This window comes from Ailuropoda melanoleuca, chromosome 6, assembly GCF_002007445.2.
Source record: "Ailuropoda melanoleuca isolate Jingjing chromosome 6, ASM200744v2, whole genome shotgun sequence".
NCBI classification, from domain to species: Eukaryota; Metazoa; Chordata; class Mammalia; order Carnivora; family Ursidae; genus Ailuropoda; species Ailuropoda melanoleuca.
In genome coordinates, this window is record NC_048223.1 from 96,400,055 (window position 1) to 96,420,466 (window position 20,412).

Consider the following 20,412-nt stretch of genomic DNA (forward strand, 5'->3'; position numbering starts at 1 on the left):
AGTTAATGGGGAAGCCCCCCTTCCAGGAAGTCAGGAGAAGACACAGTCATTAATAATGGAGATTAGGAACCAGAATAGGCCAAAAGTCATGAAGAGCAGGGAGAGAAGAGCCCTTCCTAGTATATGAAAGTGCACCCCACCCAAACCATCTACAGGACTTGCCACGTTGACACAGACGCAGCACAAATAAAAACCCAGATCGCAGGAAATGGGTGACTATATTTTAATAAATCAAAGTCTGGAATCCTAAGCCTTAATTCCTCAGAAAATTCCAGGAAAGACAGTCATTTGAGTGCAAATTCACTTATCCCCACATATATTTTTAGGTGTACCGAGGTTCCGTGTTTGTGGAAGGGAGGGAAGCAGAGCAGGGCAAACTAAACTCCTAAGGTAAGATCGAGTTGAAGGCTGTGTGAATTAATGGGAACTTCTCCAGTGAAACTCCACGTTGCTACAAAATGCTGTGTTCTGCTCTACCGTCACAGTAACCTGAAATAGAGAAAACAGTCATTGAGGACAGAAAGATGGACCCAGTGTTCAATGCACACAGTGAATGTCGTGATGGCCTTAGGGCTTGGCTGTGTTCAGATATGTCTTGTAAGGTCACAGCTGGATGTGGCTGGGATTCATCGGCACCCTCCAGGCTCTTCCTGAAATCCTTTGAATCTCTCTGCGGGGAAGGGAGGGGCAGACAGCATAGGATCTGCTGTCTGAAAGTTTTCCTTTGCCTTAAGTTCGCCTCATTGCATTTCGAAGGATCGGGGGCACATCCTCCTATTTTGGGAAGTGGGGGCTAAATCACCCTGGCCTCAGCTGCTGTGTGGGTGGCTTCATAGAATGTTCACCATGTCACCAGCCAGTGGGTCACAGAAAACCTTGGCTAGCATCCAGCTTGGCTACCCATGGGAGATCTTGGGCAACCTGTGCCCTGCGTTTTCTCCTCGGTAGAATGTGGATAATGAGAGTATGTACTTCAAAAGGTTCTCTGAGGGTTGAGGGGGATAATGCAGGTAAACGGCGTGGCAAGGGGCCAGGCTGTGGTGAGATCCTTCCCCCACCCTACATTTAGGCTGTCCCCAGGATGAAGCATCAAAATCTTATTTTTTAATGTTTTTCTTTTGGGTTCATATCTGCCGGGTGTCATGTGGGCCAGCTAGTTAGATGATCAACGGAAAAGTTCAGTTTTGTTCTTTTTCTACATTTTAGCATTACCCTATTTAGATTTCGAAATTCAGTTTCCCGTGGGAGTGAGTGAGTGTCGTTTCAAAATAGACTGCACACTTTCCTCCAGAATGTTATTGGTTTTTTAAATCAAGATCCGACAAAGGTAACATCTATAAAAAGATTCAGTGGTTGTTCCAGGGAATCTCAAAAAACATAAGGGAGGAAACCCAGCTAGGCAACTTCATGGTTATTTAGTTCCATATGAGAAAAAGAGCATTTGTTGAAATGGCTCCGTTTTGAACTTTGCTATGGTGTTGTCTCTCTTTCACTTTTTACACCAATGGCCACGTTTGCTGCCCGGCCCTTCACTGGCACCACTGAATCTCTGAACAATATGAATTCAGTCAAAATGCTTTTTGGGGCAGTGTAGCCGGGGACAAAATCATGTGACCACAGGCCGGGCCTCGGGGAGCAGATAAAAAGGAAGAGCCTGTCCTCTGCAGCTTTACTTAATTAAAAGTGCCAGGGTTTTGGAAAAGGGCTTTTTCCCTATTCCTTCTGAAACAGTACCGCAAAAGGTCTGGTCAAGAAGGAACAAGATGGGGATGCCTGGGTGTCTCAGTCAGTTAAGCCTCTGCCTTTGGCTCGGGTCATGATCGCCGGGTGCTGGGATGAGTACCGCATCGGGCTCCCTGCTAACAGGGAGCCTGCTTCTTCCCCCACCCTTCCCCCTTGCTCATGATCTCTCTCTCACTCTCTCTCAAATAAATGAATAAAATCTTTTAAAAAATTTAAAAGAAGGCCCGAGATGGGTCCCCTGGGGCTTCTCAGACTCCCTGTTGCCTCCCACACGCGGATGAAATGCGTGTCCTTGACTCACCGTTGTGGACGATGAGCCTGTACTGCCTGGACAGGCACAGCTCCTCCTGCCTCTGCCGCACGATCTTCTGCGCTTCCGGCGGAAGGCCGTTGGGGTCGCGGGAAAACACGAAGGAGTAGCTGTCAGCGCAGGTACCGTCGAGGTTCAGGAGGCGGCAGGAGTACTGCACGGCGTACGTGTCGTAGTCCGTGTCGATGATCCAGTGGTCATCGTCTGCAAGCCAGAAAGCCGCGGAGCCAATGCCTCTCCCTCGGCAGGCTCCGGTGTCAGGGAAACACCAGGCTCAAGAAACCAGCGCCTTCCTGAAACTGGTTTCATTTCTTTAGGAAGCAGGAGACTACAGAGAATTCTGATGGCGTCCATAAAATTGGGAGGACAAGAAAGGACCTTGTTCTCCTTCACAGAAAAGAATGCTGGCGTGGGGGGGGGGGAAGGGTGGGGAGAGATCTCATTCACTTCAATGATTCTCTTTCACCCTGACAATAAATGTGCTAGTATCTGTCCAAAGAACCACCAAGAATGTGAGCCCACCAAAACCATAAAATACACCTTTCTACTGTTATCTTCTCCATCTATTCTCCACCAATATCTGTGCCTTTGTGGCTGACGTCAGATGGCCACCAGCTTCGGGCCCTGTGTCCCCTCGATCCGCTGGGGGATGCCACTCAGATGGTCAGCCTCACGGCTACTCTGCTCCAGCCTAATTCTGGCTTAGTAACCCGACTCCCTTCCCCGCGCTGGCACAGGAGAGTAGTTTTTGTGCCCAGGGTACAAGAGGTCCACCCTCTGACATTACATACTCTTTCTCAGAGCTTATACTTTCCAGATCTCCCCAGACAGACGCAGAGCTGAGCCCCTGAAGAATTAGGATTTCATTTATTGCTGCAGCGGGAGATAAGCCAGGAAGAAGTATACGCAAAGGTGGTATAAACATCATCAAAGGCAGGATGAGAAATAATAAGAATGTACGTTGGAGAGATTTGCCCTGGAGAAACAACAATGTTTAAGTGTAGCCAAACACCTTAAACTTGGCAAAAAGTGGAACATCTCTACATAATTTAATGTTCTCATTGACACGGAACCATGGCGAGGACTTTCTGAGCACGTAATTATGTATCAGTCACCATGTAGACAGGTTCCATGTTTTCGTGATTATTCCCCACACCTCCCCAAAAGTGCATGCCGCTATTTCTATCTTACTGATGAGGAAACTGAGGCACAGAGAACTAAATAATCTACTCAAGATCACAGGAGCTGGACAGAACGAGAGCCCACATGCCTAACGTCTCCACCACACTATCTCAGCGCGGTAGGTAGGGTGGGGAGAGAGGGGACAAGAAACAAAACGCCTCTATGCTTCTATCTCACGCCCAGGCCATGTAGTTGGTGATGATCTCTGCTCTACGTTGGTTCCATGGGGGAGGAATCCAGAGGAACCCAGGTTCCCCAGCATCAGAGAGCATAAGGGAAGCCTCTCTTGCCCACCCTAAGTCACCTCTCGGCTCTGAGAACCCATGGAGTGCCATCCGAGGAGGAGGTTCAGCCTGAACTCGGGTCTGCAGGACAGCTGCGCAGGAGCAGGCCCTGGAGCCCCTGTTCGGCCCCCCGGGCTCTCCAGGAGGAAGAATGAGCCAGCACTGCACCTCCCAGGCTTTCCCACAGGAGAGTGTCGGAGGCCAGAGCTGAGGGTGCCCAGACATATGACTGCTCAGTTATGCATCAGACGGGCCAGGAGCAGAAGCCATGGGACCGCCTGCTGGACCTCACCCTAACCACCAGCTCCCCTCACAGGCTCCCGAGCCTCTGGGCAGTCTTCCTCCTCTGCAAGTAAAGTCATTTCTTCCCTGGTGGTGGGGCTCAGTGTGTCCGTCGGAGGCGCCCCAGCAGCCTAACCCCTCAGACACACATGCACTCTTCTTTGAAATGTCACCCCAATTCACAATCGAGGCAGCTGTTAGCTCAGCCAATCTGCAGCTTAATTTCCTTTTTCCAAGACTGTTGCCAGAAGCGAACTCTGACATAAGAACTAAGTAACTTTCAATGCTTGGTTTTAAGAAAATTGACTACCGTTCTTGACTTTAAAAGAAAGGCTTAAGCTGGTTTGGTTTACCTCCAGACTCTTTCTGGCTAAATAGTTCAAAGACAACGAAGAATTTAAATCCTAACCATCTTCACTAGACATTCTCTCCTGAGACTAGAGATGAACTGCCTGAGCGCCACTCGAAAGAATGAACTTGGTCCTTCAAACTCCAAATTCTTTGGATTGAATGATCTCGAGCAGTTTCTTAAGCTTCATTGTGCAGAGGAGCAATCCTAAGGACTACAGTAAACCTACAGACTCTGGGGCCCCACCCCAAGACTTTCCGATTCAGTAAGTCTGGGTTTGGGCTCACAAATCTACACTTTTAATAAGCAACCAGCTGATCTAGTTGTAGGGGGTCCAGGGACCCCGGCTTCAAGAAACTGCTGTAGACAATCGGGCCCACATTATTTAGCCTGCAAAGGCCCTTTTACCTGCAGAGGGACAGACTTCGTCTGGAAGACAGACAAAGGACAGTCTTTGTCCTGGTCTTTCAGGAGAGGCCCAAAACAGTGATGATCAAAGCTGGTATTCTCTGAGCACATCTTATGCATCAGGCTAAGCATTTTTCATGCATTACCTTAATGAGTCCTCCCAACAATCATAGGAAACAGAGACTATTCTTTGTCCCCATTCCACAGCTCAGGAAATCAAAGCTCAGAGAGGCTAGTCAATGGTGAAACCTGTATTCAACTGAGATCCATTGTCGGTGGCATTCCTTAACCCCTGAGACGTCCTGTGTGCTGCTGGTAGAGCTAGAGTAGAAGGCCAGTACAGAGCATGCCCCGGGCTGGGGCAGCAAGCCATGTCCGAGTCTGCTGAAATTTAATATGTAACTGCGGAAATCTATTACACTTAATTTTCAAATAATATGACCGCACACTCAGTGAGCATTTGCTCCTGAGTTATTTTCTCTGCCTAAGCGTACCTTGTTTTAAACACAGCTGTTTGGTGAAAGGCAGCGTGTGTAGAAGGGGAGAGACCAACAATGCAGGCCACTCTCTGAGGCCTCAGACCCTCCTGACCAAGTCAGCGTTTAGTGCCAGACCGAGGTCAAGGAAGAAAGAAACCGGCACGAGAAAAAAAAGCAGGAGTTTGTAGACGCCCCCCACCCCCTCCCCCCAAGCACAGAAAACACATAAGGTAGAAGCACCAAATCATAGTTTGTGGGCTACTTAGAAAACAGAGGGACAGCTCATGCCCTTTCTCATGCCCTGGGCAAAGAGGTGTCATGTAGGGTCGCTAAGTAGCCACATGGCCCTGGGCTAGTCACTTCACTAATAGAGACCTCAGTTTCTTCACTTGGCAAATGAGAGGCTTGAACTCCTGGGGGTCTCTGTGGGACCTCTCATCCCGTGCACAGAAGATAAAATATGATTTTGTGCCTGGGAGAAAATGAAGCCCTCATAATACACACTTACAGAGGACCCATGTCTCAGACCCTGCTCTAACTCTCCGCAGGCTAACTCACGGCATCCTCGTAAGACAGCTCCACGAGGCAGGCGCCACGATCACCTCCTTCGCAGAGGAGGAGACTGAGGCACAGAGAGGATAAGGAGCACACCCGAGTTCCCACAGCTAGCGGGTCGAGTTAGGATCTGAACTCAGGCAGTCTGACTTGAGCCCCATGTGCGCGGCCACCACGCAGTACTGCTGCTTTCTGAAAGGGGACCTCACAAGGGGTTTAAATCTGAGGCTTCTGTGTTGTAGCCATCCCGCTGAATATCTGCAGCCATCACTTTCAAGATTTCAATAGTTTGGGGTTTCTTTTTTTCCCTCCAAATGAAATCCTGGATAGACTCTCAACCTACCAGAGGTAAAAGCAAAACTAATCTGGTTTGGTAGGGGGAGGAGGAGAAAAGAAGCAAACCCCACCTCCTCATTGGATCCCTTCCCACCCTTCCCAAATACACTACCCATAGAACCCTAGTCCTCTCAGGAGTGCATCTGAAAATGCATCCGAGCATTATGTGTTTACATTTACTAAAAATCAGTACACTTGTACCCCCAGTATTGATTTTTGTAATTCGTTATCAGAAAAGCTTACTTTTCACACTAAATGAATCATTCTAGCAAGTTTTGCTACATTATTTGAAATAATTTTTACTACTTACCTGGGAGTTGGAACACCTGGCTTTTGACACTGGCTCCCACAAATTTGTATGACCATGGGCAAATCGCTACCTTCTCTTGGTCTCAGTTTATTCATCTGTATATTGAACCCCCATCATACAGTTAATTCTCCATCTCTAAGATCCCATGATGTGTCCCCCCGGCCTGCGTTATTCTCTAGGTACCAAAGAGATTCCAGATTTGAAACTTAAGAGAAATGGAAAGAAAGTAGAAAGGGCATGTAAATGTTGTGTCCTTCTGATCAGCCCGAATTGCAAGATGCTTTTCTGAGCATCTACAACATCCTGTCCCCCATCTGAATTTCAATGCTTAGAAGAAGGGAAGAGGTCAGCGGCACCCAGAACACTATGACTGGCTCAGTATCCCAGCATCTGCAAGTAGGTCAACCGGGAGTGAGCCAACCCTGTGCACAAGGCTCCCTCCCTCCTTGGATGAGGGTCTCCCGGCCTCTGCTGGGGGTCCCCGAGTAATCAAGCTGTCCCAGGGATTCAACCCAATGAAATGGAAGAAATACAAAACCAGGTTGAGTGGTGGTGATGTGGGATGGGTCTTGGGGAGGTGGGATGTTTGAGCATGGAGAAGACACACCTTGGCACAGTGGCTGGACATGAAAATGGCAGGAGGTCACCTGACAAGCCCAAAGTCCCTTTGAGCTTGGGCCAGGTTTTTGGAGCTGAAGGTGAAAGGTGGGCTGGGAGGAGGCCTCACTAGTCCCAGTCTAACCTCCTTAACCTCAGGCCCTGCTGAGGAATCCTGCCACGCTCAGACCATTCTTTTCCAGGCTGCCACTGGAGAAGAAACCCAGCAATTTGGTCAGGAATGGCCCCCATCCCCAGAGGCGGTTCCACGGAACTGACTACTCACTTCCTTTCTGGAGAAAGGACGCTACGCCCCAATACTTCATCTTGAACTTAGCAGAGTCCTCGGTGTCTGTGAAGGTGCCCACCATGTCTGCGCACACGTCCCAGTTACTGCAAAAGCCAAAGAGATTCTGAGCCAGGCTGGCAAAGGGCTTCCTCCCTCCATCCCACCCCGATGCTCCCCTCCCTCTCCAGTCTGGGTTTGGTGCTCAGCTGGGGGTTGGGGAGTGGGGGGGCTCTGACTTCAAAAGACGGACTCGGCCCTTGGCCGTTGCGCTCATCTGGCCATTCTCATCCACAGAGAACTCGGCGATGATGTTGTCCTGCAGAAAGAGGCCCTCGGGGTCCTTCTTGGCCATGGCGTACCAGGTCCCGGAGAACTGCGAAAGAGGTGAGCGCAGGGTTTGGGGGGCCCGGCGTGCAAGGCCGGCCGCCGGTAAGGGAAACCGCGGGGGACCGGGAACCGCGGCCACCCGGCCACCCGGCGGAGCTGCGCGCAAGCCTGGCCGCGGCGTCGGGCGCGCGTGGAGCCAGGGAAGCGAGCGCGCCGCGGGGGCCGCCGGGCCGCTTTATAGCCGGGGCGGGAGGGGGTCGCGCTTTCGTAACGGCCGGGGTGAAAGACCGAGGGGAGGCGCCGGCCGGCCGGCCAGCGCTTGCATAACGCGCCCTGACTCACCTCCGCCCGGGCGCAGGGAGGGTTCCTTTGGGCGGGAGCCGCACCTCCAGGGCCGCCGCGGGCGGTGGAGCTGCCGCGCGGGGTGGCCTCGGCCGAGCCCAGCTCCCCACGGCGCCGAGCCGCGGGAACAAGCCCTGGCCTGCTCACCTGGCGCTCGTGCCAGCGGCCGCCAGCTGCGGCCTGGGGTGGCCTCGGGGCCCCCGGCTGCTCTGGCTGGAGGCGCGAGTCGGCCTGGCGCGAGGACCGCGGCCTCCCAGAGAGAGGGGACCTGTGATGCTGGCCGGTGCCTGAGCGCCCGCGCCCCAGCCCTGCCAGATTGGCCTCTCTGCCCTCTGAGGGCCAGTTGTGCAGGGGGTTGGGAATATTTCGGCCAAGTAGTTTTTCATTTTATAAAGGATGTATTTTACTCTCTTTCAGGAGAGTTGTGGTACCTTCTGGGTCAATATTTGTTCTTTAGTTTCAACATCTTTAGAAGCATTAAAACCCTCCCTGTTAAATATTCTCCAGAAACGCAGCGTGGTCAGAGCAGGAAATACTTTAGCAACCTCAATGGTCGCCTCCTTGCTCTGTGGCACTTCGCTCAAACCACCTGGAAGCACCTCTATCAATTGTTTATGACGCAATGTGTTTGCAAAGCCATAGTGGAGTTTTGTTTTGTTTTCAAGACAGCTACCGTGAGTTCACTGAGGAGCGGACAAAAGCGGGAAGGTGAACAAAATTCTATAGTCAATGGCCGATTGAGTCAAAACGCTGTGACTAGTTTTGTTGTTTTGCCTACTTGATGGTACAATTTACTGACCATGTCATTCAGAGTTACAGTCCTCTAATCGATCAAAGAAGTCACAAGATGCAGCTTTTGACTGAATGGCCATCACCAGTATGACAAAGAAGTAGGTACCTTCCTATAACTCTTTGGACATGTACCTGTCTGGTTCTCTGCTTCCACTTGCCACTTCCTTCCATTCCTGCTTCCCAGTTGAGTCTTTAGGGTGTCTCTGGGGTGCCAAGGATGGTGCATTTAACTCCTTCCTGCCCCAGAGCTAGGAAAGCCCTGTTTCTGGCCAACCAGCTAACTGGTTAGGCCAGTTTGACCCAGGATGTATAATCCCAAATAGCTCCTATAAGAGCTGCTCCTGCAGGGACCATGTGTGGGGAGGCGTCCATGCACCCTGGGTGGGAAATGACTGTAGGGCATCTTTCTCCTGTCCAGTGCTTAGATTCCCTCCTCGACATTCCAGAATGCAAAAGACCTTCCAGCTTCTTCTCCAACACATCCAGTAATGGAGGGAGAACTCCTGGCTGAGCCTAATTGCCTTTGGACAGTTATTACAGCCAGAAAATTTCTCCCAATAGCCCCATCCCTTTCATCTGTTTCTTCTAGAACATATTCTGATGGTCCTTGCACATACTACATGAATGTTGAATGAATGTAGGGAACTTCAGTGCTTTGTTATGCAGATTGGTTTTGCAGCAACATATGTGTTCATTTGTGTGTTAGATGCATAAGAGGGGCTGTAACTGTTTCTCCTTCTTTTAATGATAAATCGTGAACCTTGGTGTCCCAGATACCAGCAAAGAAAAACAGTTTATTTTGGCATTCTCTCTCGAATTTCTTCATGATTACAAATAGGTGAATACAGGTCAACTTATGTTTTTAACTTCAGTGCTTTGAAATTTGTCCTCATAAAATAATTTTTCAAATACGCATATATATATATTACAGGAAAAAATGTTCACAGTGATTACCTCCACGTGATAGAATTGAGGACATTTGATTTGTACTTTTTGTACTTTCCAAATTTTCCTACAGTGAAACTGTTTAATCAGGAAACAAAACAAATATTCTCGTTGCAAACATTTTTCTTTTTCTAGCAATAAGATTATGTTTTAAATCACATCTTAATGGATGTAATTGTAATTGTATATAATATACAAAAAAGTTCATTTTCTGCCATACTTCACGACCAGACCATGATTCATTCATCTTGTTATCTTCCCCTCCTCCCAACTTTTCCATGAGATTTATCGAGACTTGCACTTACTAGGTGCTCAATAATAGATATTGACTTAATATGTTTTATTGAAATTAATCATGTTAGGTAAACTTCATAAAATATTTATTTAAAAAGATTTGGCCAGAGGTCATTGTTCCTAAAATATAATTTCTCGGGGGGTGCCTGAGTGGCTCAATTGGTTAAGCATTTGCCTTCAGCTCAGGTCATGATCCTGGGGTCCTGGGATCGAACCCCATGTTTGGCTCCCTGCTTCTCCTTCTCCCTCTGCCTCTTCTCCTGATCATGCTCTCTCTCTCGCTCACTCACTCTCTCTCAAATAAATAAATCAATAATCTTAAAAATATATAATTTCTCAGAATTTAGCACTTGTAGCAGAGGTGGCTAGCTAGTCTTCCACCAAAAAATTCGTATTCCTCTTCCTTGGTGTAGAGTTTTGGGAAGAGAATTTTCTGCCAGAGGGCACCTCCCCACTTCCTGTAGCTCTATAAAGCCCCATGCCTAAGGCCGGTGGATGGAATGTGGACAAAAGTGCTGTGTGTCTCTCCCAGACAGGACTTGTAAAAGCTGCTCGACCAATTAGCCTTGCTGTCCCTCTTCTCTCATCTGCCAGCTGGTGGAGCCTCCATCCACCTGGGACCCCACCAGCAACTAACTTTCTGTGAATGAAAAATAAACTTCCACTGGATGAAGCTGCTGTGATTTTGAGGGGGCTACCTGTAAGAGAAGCCAGTGCAGCCTTAACGAATACAGCAGCAAGCGAGTCCGCGGCTCCTGGGAAAGAGGGAAAGATGTGTTACCATAATTGAGAGAAGAGCTATGGCAAGAACTTTATGTCCTTGCCCTCGTAAAAATGAAACGTTTCAAACCAGCTCCATTTTGTGCAAACTGACATCTACATCCACATCCTGACAGAGAGGCCAAAGAAAATGAAAAACAAGGAAATGGGGTAGCATTTATCTTCTGACTACATTTAAAAGATGCCAAAATAATTGGTGGGAAAATGAAAAGATTATTCGACCAACTTTTTCAGGTACAAAGAGTCAAACTAATATTTTCAGTAAGGTTTCTTTTAGTGGCTACAGAGCCATCAGTCAGGGTCTTCAATTTAGGGGAAAATCCCGTGGATCCTGCCAAGGGAGTTATTTCTGAGACATTGGGTCACACCCAACAATTAGGTGTGCGCAGAGGTTCCTGTGAGCAGATATGAAGGTGAAAGAGCCCACTTGCACTTGGCTGCCGGGATGTGCCTGAAACCCCTACCTTTAGGGGGTGCCTTTGGGTGATGAGTAATGGTAGGAACGGAGAATCTGGCTAAGGCGGAGCCGACGCAAGACCTTGTTAGATTTGCGTTGGTGCCTCAACCTCAGGCGCTGTGGTTTGGCCATTATATAAGCATAGCCTCCTGCAGAAACGGTTAACTGCAGTGGAAAATGTTAGCAATGATAGAGCTAGGTGTTACACGTGTTTATTAGTAGGGTAGACTGCTGAAAAATGTAAACCTGCTAAGCAGAAAGTATAAGGAAGAGAAACCATTCTTTGGTACATCTGTGGTACATCTGGCTTTTTAAAAAAGATTTATTTCTTTGAGAGAGAGAGAGTGCCCAAGGGGAGGGGGAGAGGGAGAGAGAAACCCAGGCAGACTCTGCGCTGAGCCCAGAGCCCAGAGCCTGGAGCGTGACATGGGGCACAATCTCACAACCCTGAGACTGTGATCTGAACCGAAACTAGGAGTGGGACACTCAACTGACTGTGCCACCCAGGTGCCCCTCTGTAGGCTTTTAAGAAGAGTTCCTGGAATTTTTATTTAACTTTTTAAAAAGTTGGTGTTTAATAACTTTTTCTGATATGTATATATTTTTTCTGATATATATATATGTATGTATATACATATATACACATATATGTATTTTTTCTGATATATATATTTAATTCCTTAAAGGAAATGTCTTTGTATATTCCCCTAGAGCAGCTAATATGATGTTTTGTGCTCCTCACGTGTACCCTTTTTAATATAATCCTATTTAAACTGGCAGTTTTGGGGTAGGTCACTATTACTAGCTGTGTGACCTTGAGCTAGTTACTTAATTTCTCTGTGCTTTGCTTTTTTGCCTGTAAAGTAAAGACAGTAATAGTACCCACAGCTCATTGGGTTATTGCAAGAATTAAATGAGATAATATGTGTAAGTGTCTTAGAAGAGTACCTGGCACAGATTATACATTATAATATTAGCTGTTCTTATGATCACTAATTTTATTATCAATACCTTGTGGCTTATTTTTTTTAATTTTATTTATTTATTCGACAGAGATAGAGACAGCCAGCGAGAGAGGGAACACAAGCAGGGCGAGTGGGAGAGGAAAAAGCAGGCTCCCAGCGGAGGAGCCTGATGTGGGGCTCCATCCCATAACTCTGGGATCACGCCCTGAGCCGAAGGCAGACGCTTAACTGCTGTGCCACCCAGGCGCCCCAATACATTGTGGCTTATATTTCTAAAAATATTCTGAGTAAATGGAATGGAGTTTTCACATTGACCTGGTTATTGTTTCAGAGTTGTTTTATCTAAATAAATGATAATCAATGTCTGCAATATTTTAGAAATGCTGACATAAAAATTAAACAGCGAAGTTCAATAAAGTCAATACATGTAATATTAGAATTTCATTCTAAGTGGTCTGTTGGGTAATTTTAAAAAATATATTATTCTTTTCTTACATTTGTTTTTTGTCAGTGCCTCAGACTGACCAGCCAGTAAGAGACACAAAGGTCTTGTGAGCACAGGCCAGAGATTCTGCGAGGACCACTCCCAGGAAGAAGGGCAGTGGAGACAAAGGGACTCAGTCAAACACAAGAGAAGGAGAGAGAGATTTGTATTCATGCTCCAAGGCAGACTTCCAATATTTCCCTTTAAAAAAATCTCTGTCTTTATAAAATGTCATGCAGTAGGCAAAGTGGTCACCAGTTATCCCTCTGTCTTGCTCGCTTTCTCTAACAAATCAATTGCCTACTCCTGTCAATTTTGCCTAGAATTAGGTCTCACATTTGCCCCTTCTTTTTTCATTCCCAAGTGATTTCACCTGTAGCCTATGAAAATAACCTAAAAAGCTTTGTTTATGAATGCATGAATTTATTACATAAATGATGTGTGTTCATTGTAGATACTTGAGAAAAATCAGATAAGCAAAAGAGAAGAAAAAAATTAATGCATTGAATCTCATCACTTTGGAATAATCACTGTTACCATGTTGGTACACACACCTCCATGTATGTGTATATACGCGGAATCGTATTGCAAAACTATCTAACCATTTACTGCATATCATAAATATTTCTTCATATTAATAAATACAGTTTGCTATTCTGTGGATAAAACGCTACTTATTTACCCAACCTCCTATTGTTGAAAATCTAGGCTCTTTCTGCTCTTTTACTTTAATAATTGTACTTTTGATGAACACCCTGGTAACTGCATTAATCACCTACAGTCTTAATTATTTCTGCAGGATAAATTCATAAAAGCAGAATTGCAGGGTCAAAGCCTATACACAGTTTTAAGGTATTTGATATTGAACCAAATGCAATATAGCCTCTTAATCTGTACCCCTATGTCCAGTATTTATTTTCTCCAATTCATCTTTCTAAGCACTACCAGGTAAATTTTGTAGAAAAGGACCCTTATAATGTTTTTTCCTTCCCCCAAAACTTTCCAGGGTTCAAAATCCTCAGCCTAGCTTCTGAAGCTCCTGTAATCTGAGCCCAACCCACCTTTTCAGAGTCATCCCTCACTCTTCCTCCTGTTACTCTACACCCCATGCTATTGCTCCTACTGTTACTACCACCTGGAACGCACTCGATTCCCCCCCCCCATCTTACCCATTCTCGATATGATCCCTTTTCTGAACTCTCATAGCTCTGTGTATGTACCTCCCTTTCGGCATTTATCATATTCTGTTCCACGCTTCATGGCTCTTCATGTACTGCTCTCATCTCCCTTCTCCACAAGTGCTTGTGAAACTGGAACCAAGACTTATGCCTCCCCGGCATCCCCGGAGGACAAGTGTCACAGTCAGGATTGACTGGGCTGTGCTGTAGTAACAGACCACCCTCATCTCTGAGAGGCTAAAAACAAGAAAGGTTTCATTCTCACTCATGCTACGTGTCCATCTCAGGTCAGTAGGAGGCTCTGTTCCAGGACATCCTCACTTGGAATCAGGAGACCCCTCTATCTCGAACAGGTGTGGCAGAGGGGAGAATGGAGAGCCCGGGGTCTTATGCTGGCAATTAATCGTTCTTACCTGGAAGAGCCATTTATGACCATAACCCAGAGGCGAAGGCCATCACGTGACCTTACCAGAGGAGGAGGGCAGAAAAGAAGAATCTTCCCCTGTAAGTAGGAAGAGAAGAGAATCAGATGAGGGGGAACATGAAGAAGCTAATATGGCCGCTTGTTTATAATGGACAATCAATAGGCATGTGTTGAGAAATGAGCAAATCACGAATCTAGAAGTAGTTACAAAAACAAAAGAATGGCAACAATAATAGAGCATGTTTCATTTTTAAATTAATTTTCATTTTGGTAAGTAGAGGAATGATAATAGCTATGGATATTTTGTTTTTCCTATTAAGTATATAGCTGCATATGGAATACAGATACGTGTTTTTTTCTCTCTCTGTGTACGAGGGAAGCATGGATTTGGGGAATTGTGAGCACACAACGTACTTTTTGTAGAGGCTGGAGCTGTGCCATGGTCACACAAAATAGCTGGGTAGGAAGTGTCCCAAACTGTGTTGGAATGTGATGGTCCCATGGGAGGGGTGACGGGCTGACTCAACCCCTTTCTCTCAGGAGATAAGTCTCTGCATTATTCTAATTATAACGAGATGCTAATAGGATGATATGCAGTTAATAGTACTCTGAGGAGGACCATCCTGAGACTACACTGAGTGAGAGAGGAAGGCACAAGAAAGGGTATGTGCGTGGCAGGGCTCTCGAGGTGGCAAGTGGACTCAACCATGTAAGAAGCTCAACAGACGCTGATTTGAGTTCAGTTCCCCTGGGAAAACTGTGTTCCCACGAAGAACCTCTTGTTTACTGACCAAGAACCTGCAACCTCCTCGGATCTCTTTTTCTTTTCTGATAAGACTATTATCATTCTATCAAGGTAAGCTTTACGTTTAGCAAAGCAAATGAAACCCACAGGATTGCTATCTCTGAGGTGGACTTAACTGTGGGTCTAACAGGAACTTTTAGAGGCCCTGTAACATGTGTTCATTCAAGAGAATCTGCCACAAAGTTTGCAGTTTTATTGAAATGCTTAGAAGTCCTTGACAAAGTTTGAAATCAGCATTTAAATATTCAAGGAAATTGGTTCATGAAATGTGTTGTTTGACTTATTAGTTGTATAATAGTGTTTAAATATTTGGGAAAGTGTGCTTAATTGATGTAAAAGCTTAATAAACTAAACATTAAACACAACTAAGTAGCAGTAAGTGTTTTTCCACACCTAACCTCCCCGCGAGACGTTAGAGATCCTAGCAACAAACAAGACAGCTTTTATCCACTAGATTTAACAGACTGTATCTTGGAGCAAAAATACATGAGGCTGGCCATTACTATTCAAAACAAAATCCAAACTAATATGCACGGCAGGAAGACCCAGTTAGCAGGTGCATGGGCCACCTTTTACAATCATGTCTTTTGATAAGGATTATTGTTTACGTTGTGGCTTGATTAGGCTTGGATCACGGGCAAATGTTTTGCCATGTTCACCTTTCTAGAACAAAATTAAGGTTTGTTCCTTTAAAACATTCCCGAGGTCAAGCTTTTAAATGAGGAGAATTGAGAGACGAAGGTTTTAGAAAAAGTAGGCCAGGCAACTTGGATGAACATAGGACTTTTAAGAGAAGGAAAGATTAATATTCCATTTTACGTTGCACTGACCTTAAACCCTTCCATCTCCCCCAAATGTTCATTAAAGTTGCCATATAAATAAGCAGACACTTCCAAGGGCTAATAGTTTCACTTCATATAGCTATCATGAAAAAATGAGTCAAAGTGTCAATTGATGCTAATGTCTTGTCATTGATGGGTACAACGATGATTCTCCTTGCTGTGGACCGCAGCCCATGTTCAGTGATTTTTCTGGAATAGTCACCTCGACTTGCCACTTGCCTGGCTGATCTAAGATGTTCTGAGGATTCTCTGAGGACTTATGAGCTAAGAATGCTTGGGGATTTCATGTCCTGAAGAACTCTTTAATCCTGTGCTCCCTGAATCCTGCTCTAAGCCAGACCTTCTGTCACAGCCCAAGAGTTACCGGCAGTTTTTTTGAAAGCTCTGCTAAGCAACCATCATGCTCCATCGTTGAGGGATCCTGTGAGGTGCCAGACAGGGTTTTCTCAGTGACTGTGGCCAGGATGTAGTTCCTTCTGGGCATTCCGTCCCAGGTGGTGCTCTGAGGGTCTCCCTTCCTGAACCAGAGCAGCGAAGCAAGCCACACCATGAGTGAGATCAACCAAGAGGCCGTGGAGAAATATCTGGAGGACCACCCTGAGTTTGCCAAGGAGTACTTCGCCAAGAGGCTGGGGGAGGCCCCGGGGCCCAGCGGGACGCTGTCACCAGCCGAGGAGTGGGCCGTGTGTGCTGAGCTGCTGCTGGCCGTGCAGGAGGAGGCGGCCAGCACTGAGCCCACGATGCACCGGGCCCTGCAGAAGCTGGCGCAGCTGCTGCAGGCCGACCGCTGCAGCCTTTTTGCCTGCCGGGCCCGCAACGGCACGCCCGAGGTGGCCTCCCGGCTGCTCGACATCACCCCCACCTCCAGGTTTGAGGACAGCCTGGTGGTCCCCGACAGAGAAGTTGTGTTTCCGTTGGACATTGGGATAGTGGGTTGGGTTGCTCACACGAAGAAAGCCGTTAATGTCCCAGATGTGCGAAAGGTAGGTGGCTTTATGACAGTGGGGCTGACCGGATGTCTTGGTAGGGTCGTGAAAGAGCCAGTGAGAAAGAGAGCTGGGAGCCAGGGGCCAGGCTGCGGCATCGGTTTGGCAGTAACTTGAGGAGTAGGGGGGAGAGGATCCCCTAGGCCGAGGGCTGCCAGGTTTAGCAAATTAAAAATATAAGATGTTCAGTTCAAGTTGGATTTGAGCCAAACAATGAGTAAGTTTTTAATGTGTGTCCCTTATAATGTTTGGCATTTTATCGGGTAAACTTACCCGGGCCTGGTATATCCCATACCTGCTCCCTTATGCATCCTCCCTGCTCTGGGAACTTTCCTTCTGAACAGCATGGCAAAGCGTCCCACACTGGTGAGGGCAGCAAGGTGCCTGATGCTGGGACTTGTGAGCTGCTCCCCACACCTGTCACTCACAACCCTTTGAGGTCACTCAGTTCTCTGGGGTGGACTGGCTCATAAATGGATTCTTTCACTTACAGACCAAACGTGCAGAAAGAACGAATAATAAAGTTCATTGAAAGTTCAGATGTTCACATTTGGATTGTAAAAAATGTAAATTCAGCTGGTAAGTGCAATCGTCCCAACCCCCCATAAGTCAGCTCTGTCGAGAATCAACTCCAATTGCACAGTGTGCTGCTGAAATTAACAGCGTACCGCACAAACACAAGGTGTGGTTATACGCTTTTACAAACAACAACAACAATAAAAGAATCATTCTTCTTAGCACCACAAGGCTTGTTCATTGAAAAAAATATATAAAATGTAAATAAACAAGAAGGAGGAAATGTAAATCCCTCATAATTGCTCTGCTCATCAGTAACCACAGGTAGCAGCCTGGGGTTCTCCCGCTAACTTTTTTCCTACACGCATGTCCCTGACTATGGTTTGCTGCTAACCGAAAGGGGAGCAGCAGCTTATGATGGAACGGGGTTGATGGGGAGTGGTCCCTGAAATGCTTTCTGCTCTCCGTGCCAAGGTTTACTGGCCACTGATGAATGGGGGCAGCTGGCGGCAGGAGGCTAATCCCCTACATGCCTCCGGAAGCTGATTACAGGAGGAGGGCCACACAGATCCAGAAGGCACAGAAGTCATCAAACATTAGCAACACTCTGCAAACAAGCCCAGCACACCCCTCCGGTGCAAGGGTTGCTATCCGCCACCCCAGAGTCCTCAGTCCTTTCTGATGCCTGCCTTCAGGGAGCTCAAGCTAGTTTCAGGTAGCTTCTTTCGCTGACTGCGGCTGCTCCCATGACTGGACTGATTTGTCCCCTTAAGGCAAAATTCCCCAGACACCAATTAGGAGGCGATGCCCACATACCCTGAGGTTTTCTCACGGGAGAATGCTTCTTGCCAGTCCCTGAGCAAGGCCATCTCCAAAATTACTAGGACTTCACGCTTAAGAAAGTGACATGCAAAGTTTTTTTGAAAAAAAATTGTTTAAAGAGATGGGTAAAATGATTTCTGTTGTCCTGCATTATCAATGAGCCCAGTTCGCATGTTGAACAGAGAACGATAGCAGAGAGCTGCTGGAAAGAGCAGGTGGCCTTGGTGTCTTGCTGTCCATGGTGAGCGTCACTGTGTGGACAGAGCAGTAAATGGAGAAGGGCAGGGGGCCACATTTTCCCCTTGCCTTTTTTCCTAAGGACTCCTGGCTGTTACGGATGGGATGGAGAAGTGTTAAGCTGAAGACAGACACCGTCCTCAGCTCAGAGGGGAGACAAGGGCCTCATTTGCTTTCCATTTCTACTGCTTCAAAGCATTTTTTCTTATGGAGAGATGAGTGGTACTTTTCAACTCCAAATGCACATTGAAATCGAATCCAGAGCATTTAAAAAAATACGATCTGAGACTCAATAGACCAATACACCAGACTCTCAGGGGTTGGAAGGCAGGCAATAGTACTTTGTACTGTATGGTGACTAACATAATGTAATAAAAAATATTATTATTAAAAAATAAATAAAATAAAATAATAAAATAAAAAGCTCCCCAGGTGATTCTAAAATGCAGTCAATATTGAAAACCATGGTGTGTTGGGTGAGCAGATGCAGGAGGAAAAATTGGATTTCAGAGCAACCAGGGGCTCCTCCGGGAGTCTTGAACTGACTGTTCCCCTTGGGCAGACAGGAAGCTGAGGTCACAGGGGCTGCACCTCTCCTAGAGTCCATAGTATGGTCAGTGAGTGAGAAGGGGTGGGACTAGACAGGGTGTCCTGGCTTGGTGTCTAGCACTCTTTCCACCCTCCACCTACCTCCATATCCCTGCAATTTTGCCAGACTTGAATCGCTATGGTAAAATCTGCAAAGAGGAAGAAGATGGAAACTGATATTTTAATGAAATTTCTACTAATTCTTATCTTCTCGTTGTATTTGACAATTTATAAAGCATTTTCACATTCTTTTTTTTTTTTTAAAGATTTTATTTATTTATTTGACAGAGATAGAGACAGCCAGTGAGAGAGGGAACACAAGCAGGGGGAGAGGGAGAGGAAGAAGCAGGCTCATAATGGAGGAGCCTGATGTGGGGGCTCGATCCCACAATGCCGGGATCACGCCCTGAGCCGAAGGCAGACGCTTAACCGCTGTGCCACCCAGGCGCCCCGCATTTTCACATTCTTAATCTCATTTGATTCTGGCAAAAACCCTGTGAGGAAGGAGGGACCATATTTTTATTTCCATCCCCAAATGGAAGAATCTTGTCAAGGTCAGTCAGGCAGGATGTGGTGGGTCCAGGACCATAACTTGGATCTTCTGAGGCCTCCCCCTTTTACCACACCACTGACCACATGTGGCTTCTCTCTGGTTGGCAATGTGGGCACAGGAGGAGTTCTCGAACCTAGACGAAGAGGTAGAGCCGGATGTCCCTGACCTTGGGGGTCCAGGAAGGTGACAGCAGGGAAGACACATGGTGTATGGTGAGACCTCTGGCGGCAGAGAGACCTCAGCGCAGATGCGGGTTTGAGACTAGGTAACTGTGTGATAGATTGCATTTCCGCACCTGAGACATGGAGGCAAATAAATATACAGATTAAATGAGCATAAAGAGCCTGACTCCTAGTAGGTGCTCAGTAAATGACAACTATGATAACATATTTATGCCAAGGGGTGTTTGGGGGCTGGGTGCAGGTGGCCAAAAAAAGGGTCACTGATTGTCACCTGTTTTTAAAACAGGGAAACTTTTAATAACAGGAAACTGAGAGATATCCTCCTCAGGTTAATTATTTCTTTTTCTATTGGGAAAACCACTGATTAACTCCATGGGTGGTTCTTGTTCTAACTGTGGTTTACAAGAAAGCCATGGGAGAAGTCCTAAGTTTTCAATAATTAACAGAGTGCCTCTAGCTCCTATTCCTCTCTCCTCTCTCTTCCTTCCCTTCTGTCTTTCTGACTCCTGGTGTCAAGGGACCAAGTGGTCCTTAATCAGAATCTAACAATGCTGAGACTAGATGAGGGACCCGGTCAGTCTGTTGCTGTACACAATGTTCTCCAGATGTCTTCAGTGGCTTCTTTGAAGGACTACCCAGGGGAGTTTGTGAATCCGAGAACTATAGGAATTGCTCAAGCAAACTTCACTAGGGATTGTTTGAGCTAGTGAACCAGAAAGCCGCACCTCACCTGCCCTGTCATCTGATGGATGGTTTTATGTAGGGCTTT

The 20,412-nt window shown here is 46.7% G+C and overlaps 2 protein-coding genes across 2 annotated transcripts in view; one reads left to right on the forward strand and one right to left on the reverse strand.

Annotated features, from left to right (window-relative positions):
- Nucleotides 1-209: 209 nt before the first annotated feature.
- On the reverse strand, nt 210-16,243 carry RBP4 (retinol binding protein 4). The gene is made up of 6 exons (XM_034663609.1): nt 16,124-16,243; nt 7,941-8,125; nt 7,361-7,684; nt 7,122-7,228; nt 2,045-2,257; nt 210-489 (listed from the first exon to the last, which is right to left on the reverse strand). The coding sequence occupies exons 1-6, from the start codon at nt 16,241-16,243 to the stop codon at nt 452-454; spliced, it is 987 nt and encodes a 328-aa protein (XP_034519500.1). The 3' UTR covers nt 210-451.
- A 64-nt stretch (nt 16,244-16,307) lies between these two features.
- The window catches only part of PDE6C (phosphodiesterase 6C), a 47,697-nt gene continuing 43,592 nt past the window's right edge, over nt 16,308-20,412 (forward strand). Inside the window, exon 1 of the mRNA XM_002916098.4 lies at nt 16,308-16,742. Within this exon, the coding sequence (XP_002916144.2) occupies nt 16,308-16,742 (435 nt within the window). The remainder of the gene's footprint in view (nt 16,743-20,412) is intronic.